The sequence below is a fragment of the Falco naumanni genome, chromosome 12 (assembly GCF_017639655.2).
Source record: "Falco naumanni isolate bFalNau1 chromosome 12, bFalNau1.pat, whole genome shotgun sequence".
Lineage (NCBI taxonomy): Eukaryota > Metazoa > Chordata > Aves > Falconiformes > Falconidae > Falco > Falco naumanni.
Genome location: NC_054065.1, coordinates 27,170,560 through 27,190,934, shown reverse-complemented (window position 1 = coordinate 27,190,934; position 20,375 = coordinate 27,170,560). Strand labels below are relative to the sequence as shown.

Below are 20,375 nucleotides of genomic sequence, written 5' to 3'. Positions count from 1 at the left end.
GCGGGGCGCGGCGTCCGGCGGTGCCGCTGCCTGAGGGGCCGGTGGCGGCTGCCCCCGCGCTCTGGCGCCGCCGCCGGGTAGAGCCGCGCTTGTGGCGGCGGCCGGCGAGGCGGGGGCCCCGCTTCCGCCTCAGGGAAGTCGTGTTGCGTGTGTATGTATCCCCTCTCAGGGGAGAGATGCCGCGGCGGGCTCGGCGAGGGGCCGTGAGGCGCTGCCGCCTCAGGGGAGCAGCGCGGGGAGGCAGCGAGCCTCTCAGCCCGGCACTGTCGCTGCCTGTGCTGTGGGTGCCTTTAACAACGCCCCTGCATAACTGTTACTTAAGGAGAGAGAGAAGATTCTCGGCTTGTAAGGCTGGCCGTGCCGGCGGGAGCCCTCCCGCGCCGAGCGTTCCCCGCCAGGCACCGCGTTGCGGGCAGGGCCGCCGCCAGGCCAGGCAGCCGGGCGGGAGAAGCCTCCGCGGCCCGCGGCCCGCCCCGCCTGCCTCCGGCCTGCGGTGGTGTTCGCACAGGTTTAGCTGCCCGTGACATCTCTGCCCCTCTCCAGTTGTGGGGACAACCTGCTCAGAAGCCACCGCAGACGGTGTCATGCAGCTCGCTTGCTTGAGATCGGGAACAGGAACCGCATCTTACAGCAGCTCCTTAAAAAGCACTTTGTTCCAAAGGTAAGAGGTGTGTGCCTGTAGGGACTAGCTATCGTTTGTCCAAAATCTAGATTTCTATAAGCTGGCTAAAGATACTCAACTACAACTCAACACACCTGTGCCAAGGTCTCAGTTTTCTTCACTTTCTGTGGTAAGATATTTTACAAACTTCTTTGACAAACTCCTCTGTGAGAACTAATCTCCATTTAATCTGTCCTTGCGTGTTTCTCATATAATATTGACTGTGGGCAGTTCAGTTACAAAGATTACTTTATGTAGAAGTTGAATGGCTGCTTGCTTGGAGTTTTAGTTGTCCATAAATCCACTCAAATTAAAACAATCTAAGTCAGTGATAAAAACGACAAGAGGAAGTTATCACAAAGTTAATTATACCTTATCTATTAATGTAATAAGAGTATCTTGAGGTTTGTGATGCATTGCTTAAAATTTATTAGTAATAACGAATAAAAAAGGCTAATACATACTGGCAGCTAACAGCCCCATGTGAGAAGGTGCAAATGTAAGGGAAATAGAGTTCCTACTAGAACATGTTTACAATCTAAAGTAATAGAGCACAGGCTCTAAAAAGCATAACAGCTGTGCGAGTATTTGTGTTTACATGCGTTTTTAGTCTGTGTGTATTAGGATGTGAATTAGAAGTGAAAAAGGGAGCAAGTAGAGGAGAGATGAAAGTTTATTCACAGCTTTTGCTTCCTTAGTCACATGAATTTTGTAGACTTTGTGAGGACTGGTGCAGCGTAGGAAGTAAAACACATTTAGATTTCAGCAAGGCATTTTGTCCTTGCAGGGGATGTTCAGTTTTACTTTTTACTCAGTGAGTGCTTCACAATAAACCAGGAAGTGCATTTGAGTTACCAGTGCAGAAGCTGACTGCAAAATTGCCAGGGTCACAAACGTTTCACTCAACTGCACTCTGAACGCTTTATGTAATGTTTCTGAAAATGTTCCCTTCTTGTCGTAGTTCAAATATTAGCACTGCTATCCATCATTTTGCTAAAAACCTTCTCATCCAGAAGGATCTTGCCAAAAGAACGAATGGGCCTGCTGATAAGAAAGGTCGCAACTGCCAACAGGAGCACAGGGGGAGAGACAGAGTACCAGGAGTTCGGTACACAGAGGCAGGTCTACAGTACTGCAAAATGCATATAGGTTTGTAAATGGTCACAAGTTTCAGTTTGGTAATTAAATAGAAGATCCCAGATTTATAAACTAAACATTCCATAGCAGCCAAACAAGGCTTAAACAACTAAGAAAAATATTAAATAGAAAGCTTTGGAAAATGTAATTGCCTGAGTGTCCTGGAAAACAAAGCGGTTTTCCTATTTAATCACCGAGTCTTTCTGGTTTAAGCAGTCCATACAACAAATCCAGATTTATGAGGTCTTCAGCAAGCTAACAGTTTTTCTATCTGACCTTTTCCCTTCTGAAGGGAAAAAGAGATCCACGACCTAGCCCATCTTCAGCTGACACAAAGCTAGAAAAAAATCCTAGAGTGGCTGGTTCTTCAGCAACTTAACCTAAACCACTTGTTCGTGACAAATGTAAACCAAAGCTGGCAGCACATGCTTATCCAATCAGGAAGATGAGATCCAGTAAGGACAACTGCAGGAGTGGAGAGCACACGGGCAAGTGAGCTGGTCCAGGTACAGTGTCAAAGTAGCACAGGAATGCAGCTGGAGAGTATCAGAATAGTTCACAACTAGCAGACACGTTGCTGTGAAGTAGTCCAAACCGAATTTTCTTAGGAATGAAATAACCATCTCTCACTATAATCTGCCAGTTACCTTCTTAAAATCATCAGGAATGCAAAGAAATCAGGTAGTCTTCACCTGTCTGAAGGCACATTTAACTGCATCCTGTGTCATCCTAATTTCAAGAGGCTCTTGATACTGAAAATTCCTTAGGCAATCTCAGTGCATCCCACAATTAACTGTTAGAAGATCTCAGTAACAACCAAGTTTCTCTTCAATATGGTCTTACCTTTTATGTTCAGAAGTTATGTGAAAGCATCCTCATAACATTAATGAACTTCTGCTTAAATTAACGTGCTGTCCTGAGCAAGTATCAGCAATTGAAGAAGTTACTGTTTGTTTCTGTCTGCTCTTTAATCTGAGAAATTTAGTGTTAAGCATGTATCTTTCTTCATTCAGGGCTTCCACCTGTTACATCCATTAGCCCTTGTTTAGAAGGTGCTTACATACTGCATTTACATACAGCTTGTTCAATTTGGGGAGCAAGACCCAGCTGCAAACAGCTTTTCCATCAAAAAGTACTGTTGTGGTATCTGCCAATACCATTTTCAGTATGTTCACTAGATATGCAAATTTGTAAAAAATCCCCAACCCTACTATGAAACAAAAAGCAGTGTACAAAGCAAGCTGCTGGTTTTAGGGGAAAAAAAATGAAAGCTTGAAAAGAAGGAAAGCTAGCCTCAGTAGCTTTAAGCTATTTTAAGAAAGTAACTGTAAAACACACTATTAGCTTCTCTGTCAACCTTGAGCTGTTCAATTTCAGCCCTTGCTACAGGTACTAAAACTGAACACTGGCTGCAAATAAAATGATTCTTCATGTAAGCTCATCAAGTTACATCTTTGTCTCACTAGTTTGGCATTCTTCCTTCAACAGATCGTGCAGACACTAATCGCCACTAACCCTCTACTTTTTGAGGCCGATAGACCAATTCACATAAACATGCACAGAAATGTATTGTCAAAAGTGATTTAGTTTTACTTCAGGCTACTTATAAGCTTCTTAATATATTGCAAAATGCATACTTTTTTAATAACGAACAATATGGTGTCAGAAATTAATGTTCCAGCTATTTTCTCATTGGGTTTTCTACATTCTATCTATACTACTGGTGTGTATTCCAGTCTGAGAGCCATCTGATACTGATGTCTCCCTCGCTCCCCCGGAAGTGAAAAATGAAACAGCGGCGTACCTTTGTTGCGGCATTTCTCAGAGTTTGCTTGTAACCGTCCCCACTTACCCCCTTCAGTTTCATGGCCCTCATTCAGTTTTACCGTACTTAGCACACAGAAGATCAGGATGCACCTGCAAACTTGCAGCGCATGACTTCCTTGAGTTGAAGGTTCCAAGTTGGCACCGTTCACCGAGAATGTTTCATGTGACAATAGGCTGCTGCTGTTCTTTCCAGCTCAGTTTACGCACAGCTAGAGATTCACTAACTTATAAATAAACCGTACTCTTGAATAACCTGAAACGATTTACGTATTTGTGAAGGGGGAGAACTGTTTGCATCTTCTAGAAGTGAATAAAGAAACTAAAGTGAAACACATGAAGAGATGTATGAATAAACCTTTTCAGCAAACCCAAGTCACAGGTTTATACTTGTTTAGAAGTATTTAGCCACAAATACCCGTTAATTAGACCTTTACATGAATCTGTCACCATGAATGACCATTAAATTAATTTATATCAAATGATACACAGTAGTTATAGCTATCGTGTGACCCTTAGATTCAAAATTATTTTTTAAAAGATAAAGTGTATGCCAGTATTTTTTAAACTGAACAGCATGTATCTGTCTTAAAGACCTCTTTTAACAATAAAAAAAAATCTGAGCCATGGAACACCAGTAATAGCAAATAATGCTCCTTTTAACCGTTTAACCTTTCCCTCAGATAACCTTTTATCATTTCCTTGATGCTTTTCTTAAGAAACATACCTTTTTTTTTTTTTTTTTAAGACTCAAACTACCCAACAAGTTTATTTGAAAATCAAATGTCTGCTAAAAATTAGGCATTTGCAATGTTACTTCTCATACGAGCTGGTATGTTTTAAAAGTAAAAGCTGTAGCTAAAGTTCCAGGAAAAATGTCAGTTTTCCCACGATTATGTAATATTTGACCAGACAATTTCTGATTTTTTTGGTGACTTAAATACAACCACTATGTTGTGCTGACAACCATACAAAACATACAAGAAACCTGCACTTTAACCCATGGTAGTAGTATCAAAGACTTTGAACAGCTACAAATGCAGCATTTGCGTTTTCAGTGCCATACCAAGTTAAAGTCAGTACTGCCTAAGCCCAGAGCAGCAGATGATAAAAAAAAGAAACATAAGTCAAAGATAAAGCTACATACTTTAGTACATTAAAACAAAACTAAGGACAATGGTATTTGTATAAGGTTCCAAAAATATACAGATGGGGGGTGGGGAAAATCACTGTACACAACTCTGAGGTTGTTAAAGTGACCAGAGAGACTGAACAGTGCAAGACATGCTTTTCCAGTTACAAGCTCAAAACAGAAGTGCAAAAGAAATTAAAGCTTTGTCTGAAATGATTTACCTTTTAGGATAAGGAAAGCTTAGAGGATCGTCATCAGTGTTACAGAGAAATTTCCACCCCACCCCCGACACATACACACAAAATAGTTTAAGTTTGTCCATAATACAGTATTTCATTCAAATGATGTCCCCCTGAGCTTGCTTACTGTAGGGACAGTTTGTCTGATACTTATTAGATGTTGGCCTACGAATCAAGTGATGCATAGGTCACTTCTCAATTCTCCAGCTTTGGCTAACAGTACCTGCGATTTACAGGCAGCGAAAGTGGCAGACAGCCTGGGTTCCAACTCTCCTGCAGCTAGCGATGTGAGACCACCTCACTGTAAGAAAGTGGTTGTGCTGAAAGCAGGTCCTAAGTTATGGCTGAGGAACAAAGAAATTGCTTTGTAGGTCTTTGTGCTCACTCCCAAAGATAAGAACAATTTCAGGCAAGTGCTTTTAGTGGGCTGACTAAGCTGTACATGCATCTATCCATGCAAATGCAGAATATGGCTCCCAAGACCTAGAACCAGGGTGTGTGCATGAGAAGACTGGATAGAAGGCCCTTCCTTGTAAGTTTACAAAAATATATAGCCAATACTGTAGCTTAAGAAGTCAGTTTTACTCATTACAGAGATCTCCAAAAAGTATTAACTACTTTTCAGACATTCCAGACAAGGTCACTTGTAACAAAAAAGGTCAAGTTCTCTAAAACAAGATTTTAAAAGAGGATCTTTCCTTCAAGTGAACAGGACATCTGTTTTTACACTTAACTTCTTAGTTAAGACTGAATTTATTTAAGATTTTATGTGAACATATGCATAAACACAAATAAGTTTACTTTAAACACATCTGCACAGAAAAAAAAGATTAACCCTTCAAAACATAACAGAGCAGGTCTGGTTAGTATGTAACTATTGCAAATCATAAGGATTCTGTGCATTAGGCCCACCCATACAGAAAGCAGGGAAAAAGTCTCAATGAAGGAAAATTACTGTTCAAGTCTAAGTGGTGTTTTGAAGAGCCAGCAGCCTAAGTGATACCATGAAGCTAGTCACAGTATCCAAACAAGCAGACCTGCTTGGGCTACTAAAGCAGTGTATCCTCCTGAAGATGTCATGAACTCCCAAGTTATTTTCTGTTTCGAAGGCGTTTAGATTTCCTAGGACAGTCTGTGGATTCAACCGCCTTCCTCCGTTTTCTATGAGACTGTTCATTTGAGCCAGAACCTGAAGAATTTCCTACTGTACTCTCCATCACCTCTCGCAGCTTGCGTTCAATCTCAGCCAATCGGGCATTCTGTTCACCTATGATTTGGGTTTGCTCAAGCAGTTTCTGCTCTTGATCTTGGAATTGTTTCTGTAGCTCTTGCACTTTGGTGCGAACCTCTGACATCTCCCGCTTTAGCGCTGTCACGCCTGTGCCATTTGCTTTTACTTGCTGATGGAGTTTGGTGACTTCCTGTTTTGAAGGGTTCTGCTTGGAGAACAGCTGCATTGATGTCAGTGCTGCAGAAGGTCCTGGAACTTCAGAGAAAATTGTGATTAATCCTCTGCAACTTTAAGGCAAAGGTAGGAATTTTGTCCCAGTTTTCCTATTTTGCTTATCCCTACTCCCCCAAACATGAACCTGAATACTGGTTGCAAGTTACGTGAACATGAAAGCCAATTTACAGTCATGTAATCTCGGAGCACAACTCAATTTAAAATACTTAAGATTTTCAGTCGTCTGGAAAACAGCTCATCATTCCTTTTCTGTATATAAGCCCCGCTCCTTTTGCTGTACCAAAAATTACGTAGGGATATTACGTTGTCATCGAGACTTAGTGTCACAGATGTTAAGTCAAAACCCCACATCTATAAATTGCTTATTACAGAATCGTTATATTAAATATTTCAACAGAGCAGTAAAATTCTGCTGTCTTAGTTGTAGACAGCTAAAGTTCTAAAACTTTGTGGTTTGGGGCTTGACAAGGTATTTCGGTTTAACTTACTTTTCTGGAAGTCAGGAATTTGTTTTCCTTGCTTCTTTTGAATCATTCTTCCTAATGCTAAAACGATCCTGGGGTTTGAGCTTGGGACTTTTGATTTTAATTTAGTTCCTGCAAATCACAAAGACTAACAGCTTCTGTATAATTTCTTTCACTTTTTCTATCATAAAAGATATCCATCACTTTTTTCTATAATTTTACTCTTCTAGCAATGCTGTGCAAGTAGGATGCAACTTTCAGTGCTACACAGACAGAATAGTCTGGAACAGCCTAGTACAGTCATCCTCCTCTTTTTATTCTCCTTTAACATGCCAGCATAAGTACAGTTATGTGACACCAAAGGGTTGTCATTAGCTAGGTTATGCTCCTCCCTCTACACAAAATCGGTGGGTTTATGCCACATAAAGCCTTGGCCTTGAAAAGCCGACTGGCATCAGCTATAGTTTTGGGCAGTACTTCCTCAACTGAGAGACTCAATGGAACTGAGGTATAATTAACAAGATATAATCGAGAGGCTGGATACACACTTATAGCTAACAGGATGGATAGGACATACCAGAAATAACAAGCAGCTCCTACAGTTAGGTCTATAATTTTTGCTTAAATTTAATTATTTATTTTTTTAAAATTATTAAGTTATCCCTTCAGAGAGTTGATTTCTCAGTTCCCAAGTGTGAAGATTTTCAGCACAGGGAAAACACTACAGGTAACTAACTTAGACTTTGGTTCACAAAATTCTGGAAAGTCTGGCAGAGTATACAAAGGATCAGTTTAATTGTTTATTTACAGACTGTTGTTTTAATTGCCTTTTCACTATTACCTGTAAGTATTTTGCCTATTAGTGCCCCAGGAAAGCAAAATATCACATACAAGTTATGTTCTATGCACTACAACAGCTTAGGCTAATTCATTTGCTGATCATCCTAAAAATAAAAGGCATCGAGCTGTCATCTCGTGTGCCAAATTTCAACCAATTGCAATGATAAAGTCTCATTCATTGGTGGCACAAAAGCGTTTGTTTAATGAATACACACTATGCATAATTCTAACATATATTCAAGTGACTGTTCTTTTGGTAGTACAAAGACTCCTTAAATTTCAAAGCAAATGAATTTCAGTCAGCATTCTTAAGAAACAAGTATCATCAATATTTATGTAATAAAGCTCACATTTAAGGGAGGGAGCTTTAAAAAGATACAGTGCTGTGAATTTTTACAGAAAAACTAAATAAAACTTAACTATACGTGGGAATTAATACCTGGGGCAGTTCCTATCAGACGTCCCGATACATCTGACCCAGGCATCTTTCTTTTCAGTATTGGAACAATCTTCTCATCAAAATATTCCATAGCCATGGAGGAAATGTCCCTTAGTTCTTGAAGAACTTCATGAGCTCTCTGAGGAGCTCTTGTAGAGTTTACATACCTTAGCACACGATAAATTTCATCTATTACCTAAAACATTTAAGAAGAATTAGGATTTTCTGATAAAGGCACCATTATTTCAGATCATTCTAGAAGTGCTGGCATATGCAGGGGCTTTTACTACATACTTATTGCATACCACTGCGTGCTTTAGTTCTAAATCAGCTTTTTGAAATGAAGTGCTGTTTGTGATATATCAGAGAAGCTATGCACTTGATCTACCACAACAACTCTCTTCAAACTCATGAAATAATGCTCACTGTGTGAAATTTTGTTTTACTATATCCACACTTGACTTCAAAGTTATATAATCTATATTCAGCAGAGCATTATCATTTCTTTTTGGAAAATCTGAAGCAAGATACTTAGCCACAATGCAGAGCAGTTACTCCCCCAGCCAGTTATGAAACACATGGACTAGCAAGAATTACCATTATGTTGGTCTAAAGAGCTGTAAATATGTACTTGAGTCCACTTGTACACACCCAAAATATTTCAAATTCAGATTAAGTCTGAAATTTATTAATTTATAAAGCATCAATCCACTGCTGACAGAGAACACAAGCACCCTCTTAACAGGTTTGACAAGCAAGCCCTTTGGTTAGGAGAGATACAGCGAGATGCAGGGTGTCTCACTCATCAATTACAGTCTGAGGCAGGTCAAGATAGGAGTCCTGGTCTCTTAGTACTGAAACTACTGACACGGGTATTTCGCACAGGACTAAGAATAGTTTAAGAATCTCCTGAAAAACACGGATCTTAAGGACTTAGAATAATAGGTAAGCCAATACAGTTGCATCTTGTGTTTTAATAAAGGAAGATTAGCTAAAAAGTTGCAAAAGCCAGAAAGAACTAAAGCATCTCATCACACAACAAGCTTACAAAAGACTTCTCTAATTTTACCCATGGTATATGCTGTTAGCAACATCATCCTCAAAGCATTTTTCTGCTGTCCTCAATATAAAATCTTACAGCAGCACTGCTATCACCAGGAACCCTCACACAGTACACCAAGCCTCAAATCAGGATTCACATATTCTAACACAAATTCACTGTCTGACAGTTCCGTGGCAGCTTCATTCAAACAAAATTTCCTGATGAGAACAGTGCAGGTTGAGGGAAACCACAGACTGTAAACGAACACTAAGCCTTGAATCTGCTTGACCAAAAGAGGATCTTCAGGTGAACTGGTAACTGTGCTGACAGTGTAGTGGTGCTAGCAAGCTCATACACTAAGTAAATAATTAGCTGTTCTATCCGAACACAAACAAGGTCCTTATAACTCAGTGCCCACAGCTCACTTGACCAACTCCTGCACGCCCCAGGTCTAGATTAGTGTACTTTTATTAAAAGAAAGAGAGGACTGCCTGTCCATCTACTCTTCAAAAAAGTAAGGTGACACTTCTTTTAAGTTTTTCATTTACTATGTAGTATCAAGGACTTAAGTTTATTTGACTTTATGTTATATTACATTTTTTAAAATACATGTTAGGTATATAAAAATATAAAACCAAATAAGCGTAAATATATTAAACTGTAATGTTTTAATATAAAATTAATTCAATATTAAGTCAGCAAGTGTACAGAAATGGTCACCTCTTCAAGATAAAAAACCATTTCTTGCCAACAGCCTATCCTACAGTACTGAATGTAGAACTGCCTGTGCCATGCTTTGCACGAATCCAAAAGCTAACCTTTCCATTCATCCCAGTGCAATTCAGTTATCTGCCCATGAAAAATTAATACCGACATATCCAAATCTTACACAGAATGATCAATGAGTACAGCATTAGGCTAATATTCACTGATCTCGTTTCAACCATGAGCTGCACCGGTTTTCCTCAGATCATGGTTTTGTCAGTTCCCTTGTGGACTTCTGTTTTCAGATCCTATAAAACAGTGGTATCTCTAAGGCACATCTCGCTTGCATAATTTATATTTTATGTTGGGGTAGTATTCTGAAACAACAGAATTGTTCAGCAGTATTAATATTTAACACACTTTATCTACATTTAAAACTAATTCCACCTACTGTACAAAAATACCGCATCCACTGTCATAATGAGCAGTGTTTCCAAATACTAAATATCTTAATTCAATTAATCTGAAGTACTCAAACCCTTAAGAAAGATGCCTAAATCATCCTGATGGACTGAGTGCTTAGTGTTATATGTGGTCTAAATTACTGCATCTTCTGATGACTTGGCCTCCAGCTTTTTTCTACAATTAAAATTCAGAATTAAACCCTACACATCATATGTTTCTTGTAAAAGGTTGTATAGGATGTATATGCCACAAGTCAAACATCAGAATTAAGTGAGAATCTAAGGGAAAATGGAAATCAAGTTTAAAATAATTAATATTTAGATATAATCTGGTTCATTCATTTCACGTTGCCTGTTACAGCCGAGCATTGGCTTGTGTGTGTGTTTTCAAGTATATGGAACAGTTTCAGTGTATATATATACACACACATACAAATTTGTCCCAGCTGTCCCAGGTTAAGTTGCACAATTTTTTTTAAACACATATACACATTCACATAATGCAGTCTACGTTTTACCTTTCCAGGTATGAAGCAACAGAGATTGGAATCCACATATTTCATGAAAGTCATATTTAACAGAGAGAGTCTGGTTTCTACAGCAGCAAGGATGTCGGCATGACGAGCTAATGAATGGTTTCTTCTTTCTGACTCCCGTCTAGAAGACATACCATTAAGTGACACTGATTTAACAATGAATCAACAAAATGAAACTGTAAAATCGCTAGAGTTAATTTCACCCTTAAACCCTCTGAGGTTTGAAAATGTAACCACTAACATTAGTTCTGTCTCTACAGAAAAAAAAAATCCAATACAGATTAAGAATCAGCTAGTAATAGCACGCTACACTTTCTTAGACAAAAATTGTTCTCTGAATAATTGCTACATCTTATGGGATCCATAAACTCAATATGTAATTTAGGACTATTTAAAAACAAGCTTTCAGTACTATAACTAGCAGTAGACACTGCATCATATTTTTATCCCTCCATATTCCTACAGTTAGTACTTCAATGCAGTTGACATAAATTTAATATATTATTAATGCTTGCTACAAATTTAGGTTGAGATATAAACTCTTTTGACAAAGGATCTCTACTTCAAGTGGCATTTACTTTCTTCGTTCTTACTGGAAAATCTGATAGCACACAGAAACAGCTGTGCTTACTGAAAGGAGAAAAGGCATTGCTTTAGTGAGAAACTATCTCCCAGTAAGGCTCACACATCAACCCCCCCTCCCCCATTCGCATGTAATCCTTGGCACTGAGAAACCTTTTTTTTTTTTAAGCAGAGTAGTAGATCAATCACCAGTGAAGGCAGTTAGTCTTGAAAAGGAATGGCATTTATTCATTCCTAGGAGTCCTTACTTGATTTGCCAGAAGAGTTGAGCAATACAGAACCCACTCTTCTTCTCTCTGTTTAAAATACCAGAGACAATTTCCAATATTCCAGTTTATAGTATATGACAACTTACATTCATCCACACTATTATTCTGTAATTAGATCTTAGGTTCAAGTTGCTTTTGGAAAAAAATTAAGTAAAACCAAATGTGACTCAAATTTTCAAGATATTTAAGCAGAATTAGCCAGCAAGAAATTCCTTTTCAATATTCTGCTGAAAAGATTCCAGTACATTTACATGTAACTACAGTTCTAACTGGTACATACCTTGGAAGCTGAGCTTTAACTTGCTTTTGACACAAGTTGTGGTATCTTTCCACCTTCAGAAATCCCTGATTCAACATTCGCTGGCAAACCAAGTCCATTCGCTTACAAACCTGTATTTAAGCAAAAAGAAAAACTTAAGGCTCAATTAAGGCCAAAAGTCACTTTTACTATTATCCACACTTGCTGGGTATTAAAAGATTCTCTTATCACTTTTTCCTCCATTTCAAGAAGCAGAAACTGCAGTTGACCTTAAGGCATCACCATCTCTAACAACAATCATGACACTCCAAAAAGGAGCAGCTATGTTCCCCATGTTCACAAATTAATCTCCTGATACTGCGTAACGAGAGACAGTAGGATGAATGCCACCCATATATAAACAGATGAAATTTCCTCTGATTTTAATGGAAGTTGCAAATGCCTGTGCCTGACTTTTAACTTGGTGTCCAGAGTGATTCTGGTAGATCAAGTTACATGGTTTTTTGCAGTTTAAAAAAGATTTTAAAAACAAGAAATCATAGTGGCTTTCTTCCAGCATTCAAGGCTTATGTTTTTGAAGATAGCCACAATTAAATTTAAAAACTTATGCAATGCAGTGCACGTGAAACAAGATTCCTTTTTGGATAAAGAAAAATATTTTCTTCTCTGATTAACAGAATCCTTTATCTGGTATGCTGGATACCAATAGCCTCCATTTTTTTTTCCACAGATTTAGGGAGAAAGGACATCAATAGCTGCAGAAGATACAGTAAACAACTAAATTTAAGCCTTCACAAAGTAACCAGTTATAAGGCAAAGCCAACTTGTACAAAAGTTTAAAGCAATTGCAATTCAGTTATGATGCAAGAGTTTAGTGAACCAACTGTCCTTTGAAATTGATTATTTTTTTTACTGAAATGCACAACTCCCACTGTGACCCCACTTTCCAGTGGATTAGTTTTGCCTTTGTTTGTTGTTTTTTTTTTTTTTTTTTAAATAAACACTCCTTCCCTCTATACATTACTCATTTCATAATTTTAAAGTCTATGGAAGTTTATACCTTGAGGAAGAAGACTCTCACTTCTCCCAGAAAAGCCTACAATTATTTTCTGTTCATATGGAAGCCACTACTTAAATACATTCTACTTTCTGCGAGCCTTCCTCTGTCCCAGCTAGTTTAAGTTCTGTAAGAACTGATCATTTTCCAACAGATCTGTATAAACAGACCATGAAGCAATTCCTGTCAATCTGTCAATGCTCCTTTGGATTAGATCTTCCTTGCTAAATAGTCAAAGGAGAAGGATCAGACAGGCCAACTACCGAGGTACAGTCTCAGCACACCCTCCCCCACTTTCACAGAATCAGCTAAATCCTCTCCAGAGTATAAAAAATAATGCTGGCCCTTCAACTACTGGAAGAAATCATCCTATTTCTTCCAAGATACTAGCTGCATTAGGGATGCCTAGATCCAATACCATTTCTGAGTACGATACTTACGTGTAGCCAGGAGCTCGTACCTGCACCACTACACCACGGCTACGTTAGCTATACAGTTACTCCGCGGCAGTTACTCCGCACAGGAGACAAAACTATCCCAGGCACATCGCTAGCTCCGAATTCAGAGAAGCCCGGAGTGACTTTAACCACGTGTGCACTGACACCTGGTGGCAGGAAGGACCCGGGGTGTGCTGAAGCCCTCCCACATCCCAGACACTAAACTGCGATGGGTAACATCAGCTGCGCTAGATTTTTAAACACGGGATTTTTTTAAATCGTACTCATTTTGCTCATACGCTATGCGGCATCAAGTATTATTTGCTCCAATTTCTGGACGTTACCTATATTTGTGCCAATAAACAGTCTAGAACCCAAACACCAAACAGACAACAGGCACCACCAGAAACCTAAAGTGGTGGTCTGCATCTTATTTTACCAATAATCTCTTAACTCTCAGCTGGTTCCCGATGGCACCGTTTAAACCATATGGCACCTGTATTTATAGGAACAATATACCTTTCTTAGACACTATAGTCAGCACTCATATGCGAAGTAGCATTACTACATTTTTAAGTGTTTGTATTAGTCCAAGACAGTTTGGTACTAGCTATTCAGTGGACCATAAGAAAGCAAAAAGTTTCATTGGCTCATATTTGTCTTTGCAAATTTTTGTGAATATTTTCTTATTCTAGCCATAAAGCTGAAAGAGCCCGAGTTTTCTCAAATGTCAAGTCCAACCAGACACTGTGTTCAAATTTCAGTATTAGAAAGTTACTCCAAGACCATGTGAAAGCAGAATGAGGTGATTGCTTCTGAGCGTGCAGACTTACATGCTGTAACAGCTTCCATAAAATAACTGATTTTCCACCTAATTTGTAAACAAACTAAGCTGACACAATCTACTAGAGAACTACTACCACCTTCCCTTTCCTCAAGCACATCTTATTTCTTCCACTAACAGATAACCAGTATTTATAACAGAGTTTAAAATAGCTTGAAGTATTTAGACTCAATATATTTTTCTTAGGGGCTACACAGACACCATATTCCATAATGCCCTTCTAGGGTAAAGTATAAGTGCGTGACAAAATGTTGATGACTTCAGCAAGAAGCTTTAAAATAGAAATGTCTGTAGATACAAATGTACTGAAACCGGGGGAAGATTAAAGCCGTGCTGTCCAAACGCTATCAGTCCTTATTTGTGCTGTGCAGAAAATAAGCGCAAGTTTGCTGCAGGATCTAAGACGCTTCTTTACGTGCGTCAGAATCCAAGATAACCTTTTCCTCAGAATGTTCATGGGAGGAGGTTGTGGATTGTTTGGTTTTAATCACGTTTGCTGTAGGAATAGCCTGAATAGAAGTGCATTTCCAAGCTCTTATATACAAGTGAAAAGAAACTGGAATATAAGAATCTCATTATTATCCCACTCAGGTAAAAATTCCAGAGCTTCTGTAAGTCATTTAAAAAAATCACAGTAAAAAGAAGCCTTCAAAAGCTGGAAGATAGCTAGCTTCCCTATCAGCATGCATACTAGGCTGCAGCTTGTCCGGAAGATTACAGCTTTAGACACAACGATCTTCTGGGTTTTGTTTCCCTTACGATGACCTATCAGAGGAAGCAGATGAAATAAATACTCAAGAGGACCGAAAGCAAAATGCTGCTGCTTTTCCTCTCATTCACTTTTTCTGAACACAAGTTTGAGAACTCAAGATTTGCATCATTTCAGACAAGACTGCATTCTTAGTGCCTGTTGTTTAGTCTCCATTACTTTAGATTGACTTCACTGCTTAACCAGTAGGTGCTTCATTTATGCTTTTCCATGCAGTAACACCAGGAATAGCAGAAAGCATTATGCTCAAGAAAGCAAGTGTTTCTTTGCACAATGAGGGCCCATGCTCTTGGCTTCCCTGATGGCAATCTGCATAAGCAGGAAACATTCTTTACCTCATCCTTTGGTGACAGAAGGTAACTTACGGATCTTAAGACTTAGATTATGCTCCTCATAATGGTCTATAGAAACAATACAGGTTCCTATCTCTTATTTTAATCTGAAAAATTGCAGATGTTCTATGTCCTCCCACCCAGACAACTCCTTAGTCTGTCTTCTTGTACACACTCTAGATCCAACAGCAGTTCAACTCAAAAGATTACTTTTTTCCCCCAAAAAATCAGTGAGCTAAGGTGATGCAGAAAAAGAAAGCAATCAGGACATCCATTTCCTTCAGTGCTAGGATCCAGAGAATGCATCAGTAAGTTTAGGAATCCACATTTTATAACTACACATGCATGATCAAACTCGGTTGACTGATGTCCTGCATCAGATCTTCCTACCTTCCTCAAGATGCCTTATCCCATGGAATGCCACATTCTAAAGGGCTAATGAGGCTGCTTTTGGGCACATTTATAATGTTTATGAGACCTAAGCAATTTAATCCTGTCATTCAATTAACATGGTCCTGCAGCGTTACCTTTAGCACAATACTATTTGTTATAAGATACACCCATTCATCTTTGATAAGCAGCTCAAGTCAGTTCTCATAGAGAAGAAAAATTTACTGTTTGTGCAAGACAGATCTTAGAGCAGGGATATACAAATGTCTCCCAAGGCTACTTGTAGCCTTTCAAAATCTGAAAGTGATGAAAATTTATTATGAATTTATGCCTAGGCATTGCTATTTTTAAAAGCTATATTTAATTCTCTGTCAACAGCATCTGGAGTTATTAAAATATCCAGTCTTTTCCTTTCAGGGAATTGCCAAAAGAACACCTTTAGTTCTGTATGGCCATCCGAAAGACCTCGCTGATCAAGCTTATGTGGTTATGAGCTACTCTTTTGACTAGGTCAAACCAGAATGGCTTTGATTCTTTACATTACTGCTGGTTAACAAAGACAGGCATTCTTAGAATGGTCACTGCCTTCTGATATGCTTAAGAAAACAGTAAGGAATTTGATGGAGATAAAGTTTCCTGGCTGTCACTGACTCAAAAATTAAAAATAGGGACAGACCAGTGGAATAGTTTAGTTTGTTTTACATCTAGTATTGTTCCATTTGTGTGTCAAAGTTGGGATTTATCCAGTCTGGTTTTGCGTATTTCTGAAACTTCTGAAAGGGACAGTGGTCTTCTGGAAAAATGAACTTGCAAGTGCCAGATGACAGCATAAAGTTCCATTTTACCTCTTCAGTAGCACTGAGACTTCAGCGGCTGGTTTAGTCCTTACACCACCATCTTTCCTGTTCTCCACTGCTGACAAAGCATTGCTTACAACATTAACTTAGCCCTACAGAAAGAAAAAAACTTCTACGGACTAGTGATATCTCCCACGGGCACTACCGTTCATAAAATTCAAAAGAAAGTTGCAGCAAAGGCCTGTGTCCAGTGCTGCAATACAGACCATGCAACACAAAGCACACCCAAAGTATGTACTTCCCTTCATTCAAACCGTAAGTACCCCAAAGCAGAGGCTGCAATCCCAAAAGGCAGTATGGTATCTTCTTCACAGATCCACTACCTACTCTCACAGAAGCAGCAAAAGTCTTCAGTGGACTGACAGCACGCTAGAAAGATTTAGGTGTTGGTGTATGTGGTGCAGTATGAATAAAACTAGATTTTCTGTCTGAAGAGCTTTCAGTTTAAAGTTACAGTCAGGATGCAACACTTCAGGCTGCTGATCCAGGACATACAGAGTTCTAATTTTCTGTAGAACTACGCTTGTAATATCATCCAGTTTAGACTAATAAGAGTTCTTAAAATAGCAACAGTGCAGCCAGTGCAAGTTTACTGAGGGTTACATAAGCGATGCTTAATTCCCTCACTATTATTCCATTTACAACCTCATTAAAAAAAAGCAAGACGGCAGCTTATCATATTATGTCATAGTTTACATCAGACTTCTTATGCAGGCAGTTAAGGACTGAGATATATTGATCTCTTTGCTGACAGCTGTGCTTTTTCATCTGCGTTACGAAAGTTCAGAGGTAGAGGTAATACCTTTTATTAGATCTACTACTACGACAGGAAGAAGCAGGCGGCCTTTCAGGCAGACAACGGCCTCTTTACGTCTTCCCCCCCCCCCCCCCCCCCCCCTTTGATTTCTAGATAGGGCAGGGTCCCGGGAGCAGCAGGCTCACCGGCTCCTGCGCTCGCAGGCTTAAGCTCTATAGGTAAAAATAAATGCAGGCACGAGACACAATAGCCCCGCTCCCCTCCACGGGCAGTCACCAGGGGAAACACGCCTCCAGCAGCCTCGCACGGCGGCCGGAGGGAAGGCACCGAGCGAGGGCCGCGGCCCCCGGGCCCGCCCGTGCGGGGCTCACGGCGGCCCGGCCGGGGGCTGCGGGGAGACCGGCCCGACCCCCCCCGCGCGCCCCCCTCCCCGGCGGCGGCACCGGCCCGGCCGAGGGCTGCGGGGAGACCGCCCCGACCCGCCCCGGGCCCCCCCCGGCACCCCGCGCCCCGTCCGCGGCCGCTTCCCGGCCGGCGCGGCGGACTCCCCGCGGCCGCCCCGCGGCTCCCCGGCCGGCCGGCCCGCCGCCTGCCCGCCCCGGCCCCTACCAGGCGCAGCTGGCTCGTCTCATCGTAGGACAGGAAGCTGAGGATGTTCTCGATCGCCACGATGGGCAGCCCCATGAGCGTGTTGCTCTGGGGCGGCGGCTCCAAAGGCGCCAGAGCCTCGGGAGACTCCGGGACCGGGGGCGGGGAGAGCCGCGCCGAGCCCAGGGCGCCGCCTTCCCCGTCCGACACGAGCCGCTCCTCCGGCGCCGCCATCTCGGAGCCCGTCCTTCCTCCACCGAGGGAGGGCAGCGAGCCTTCCTCTAACGACACTTCCGCCCCCGCTCCCACTGCCCGCCTGGGGGCGGCAGAAACCGACGAACGCCACAAACGCGGGTGCCCCTGGCAACGGCAACGGCCGCGGCCCCGGGCAACCGCCGCCGAGGTGCCTGCAGGGGCGGGGCCGGGCGGGGCGGGGCTGGACTGGGCGGGGCGGGGCTGCGGCCCTCAGGCCCTTCAGCCGCCTGAGGGGAGGCCCTGAGGCGTGGCGGAGGTGGCTGGCAATGCCCTCCCCCGGTGCTGGGTACCCCACCTGAGGCACATTAAAACTAAATGGCCGGAAAGAAACCGTGGTGGTGTGTTGTCGTGAGGGCCGGGAGGTGGTGCAGGATGAGAAGCGCAGGCAGGGCTGGTAAGGGCGTCAGGGCGCTGGGCAAGGAGCTCCGTGTGCCTGGTGGGCGCCCTCCCAGGGGCACAACGACAGTCCCGAGGGCAGCTCAGCTCCCCCTGCCACAGCCCGCACCACTGGGCCTTCACACTCCAGCCTGGTGCGTGTTGTAGCGTAGCTACAGGGCTTTTTTCTTCCCACTCTGTGGAAGAAGAGACAGGAGGGTAAGGCGATCGAGGAGGCTGTGGAAGCTCACAGAGACAGGCTAGCCAGGGTTGGAAGGGACCTGTGAGGATCATCTAGGCCTGCTGCTCACTCCACACAGCCCAACCTAAAATTAAACCATATATATATCTACATATATATGCCTCCCAATGATTCTTGAATGCTTACTGGTTTGGGGCTGTGACCCCCTCCTTGGGGAGCCTGCTCCCATGCTGCACTATCTGCTCCGTGTGGAGCTTTTTTCCTAACACTGAACCAGAACTTCCCTGGAGGCAGCTTCACGCCATCCCCTCGCGGCCTGTGGCTGGACACGGGAATGGAGAGATCAGCAGCTCCGTGCCTGGCACACGGCAGCGCTCCCTCCCTGCTGCGGGCACAGCGGCCCCCCAGGAAAACATGGCCGGATCACAGTGAGGCAGCTACAAGACAGAAAGACACCTCTGTTGGCTCGTGAGGCACAGCTACGTACCTCTTCCAGGCCTTTCTAGTCTACGTATAGAAGGGGTGAGTACCCCCTTTTGTGTTCAAGCTGGGCCTATCCCGCCTTGGCTGGGGCACACAGGGTGAGCCCTAGCAGCCGGGGTGAGTGGGGGGCGTGTGGGTCTGCTGCCAGCAGGCAGGGGTCAGAGCAGCTGGCAAAAGCCAGCAGCCTGCAGATCGCTGCTAGGAACCAGACATTAATGAGGAGGCAAAACACCGAGAATAAAACAAACTCTTCTCCTTTATTTGCCTTTAATCCTGTATATCAGCGAGGTTTCTTGGATGGAATAGCTGAGGCAACAAAGAGGTGGGATGAGGGGCTGTTTCTAGAACATTCCCTGGTGTTTCTGAGCATGGTCACAGACACACTGTATGTTCACAACCATTTTAGCCCAACAGAACTTGGCACAGCCATTAAAAAGCATGGTGGCTGTCTCCTTTCTGCATTCAGCTGCTGCTTTTTTCACATCAGTACTGGTGAGCACGTGTGCTGGCTTGGGGAACTGGTGATGTTGAAGACTGACTGGCTAAAGAAAATAACTAAGCAAATGCCAGAAGTAACGGTAGCAAAGTGTATGGGAAAAAGCCATCAAATGTTTTGGGAGAATAGGGCCATTTGCTGCAGTACCTGCACCAAGGTAGTACAGCTTGAAATATTACAGGACTAAAGCATTAGGTGCCTGCAGCATCCTTGTACATTTTTTTCAGCCATGCTTCTTCTCTTTGAAGGTTTCTCTTAACCTGTTCCTTTCATGTGCAACCTCCCCCTCTCCTCTCAAACCCACCTTTAGCCTCTTTCTTAAATGAAAAAAATTGCAACTGGAAAAGAATTAACTTGGGAGCAGGGCAAATGCAAGGGTAAGCCTTTATGTGTGTCATCCTAATGGCACTCCAAAAATGTGCACTGAAATTAATATTTCCTTTTTGGGAGCAGAACACTGTGTGCCTTGTACGGA

At 42.1% G+C, this 20,375-nt stretch overlaps 1 protein-coding gene and 1 long non-coding RNA gene across 2 annotated transcripts; one reads left to right on the top strand and one right to left on the bottom strand.

Annotated features, from left to right (window-relative positions):
* The first annotated feature begins 15 nt into the window (after positions 1–15).
* LOC121096197 lies at positions 16–11,503 on the top strand. The gene is made up of 3 exons (XR_005830394.1): positions 16–661; positions 6,426–6,524; positions 10,939–11,503. It is a non-coding gene; the product is annotated as an uncharacterized LOC121096197 (long non-coding RNA).
* Positions 4,757–18,370, bottom strand: FBXO28 (F-box protein 28). Its single transcript, XM_040611948.1, has 5 exons — positions 18,111–18,370; positions 12,080–12,189; positions 10,931–11,069; positions 8,202–8,397; positions 4,757–6,479 (listed from the first exon to the last, which is right to left on the bottom strand). Exons 1-5 carry the CDS (start codon positions 18,321–18,323, stop codon positions 6,085–6,087), a joined length of 1,053 nt encoding a protein of 350 aa, XP_040467882.1. The 5' UTR covers positions 18,324–18,370; the 3' UTR covers positions 4,757–6,084.
* Between the last annotated feature and the right edge of the window lie 2,005 nt (positions 18,371–20,375).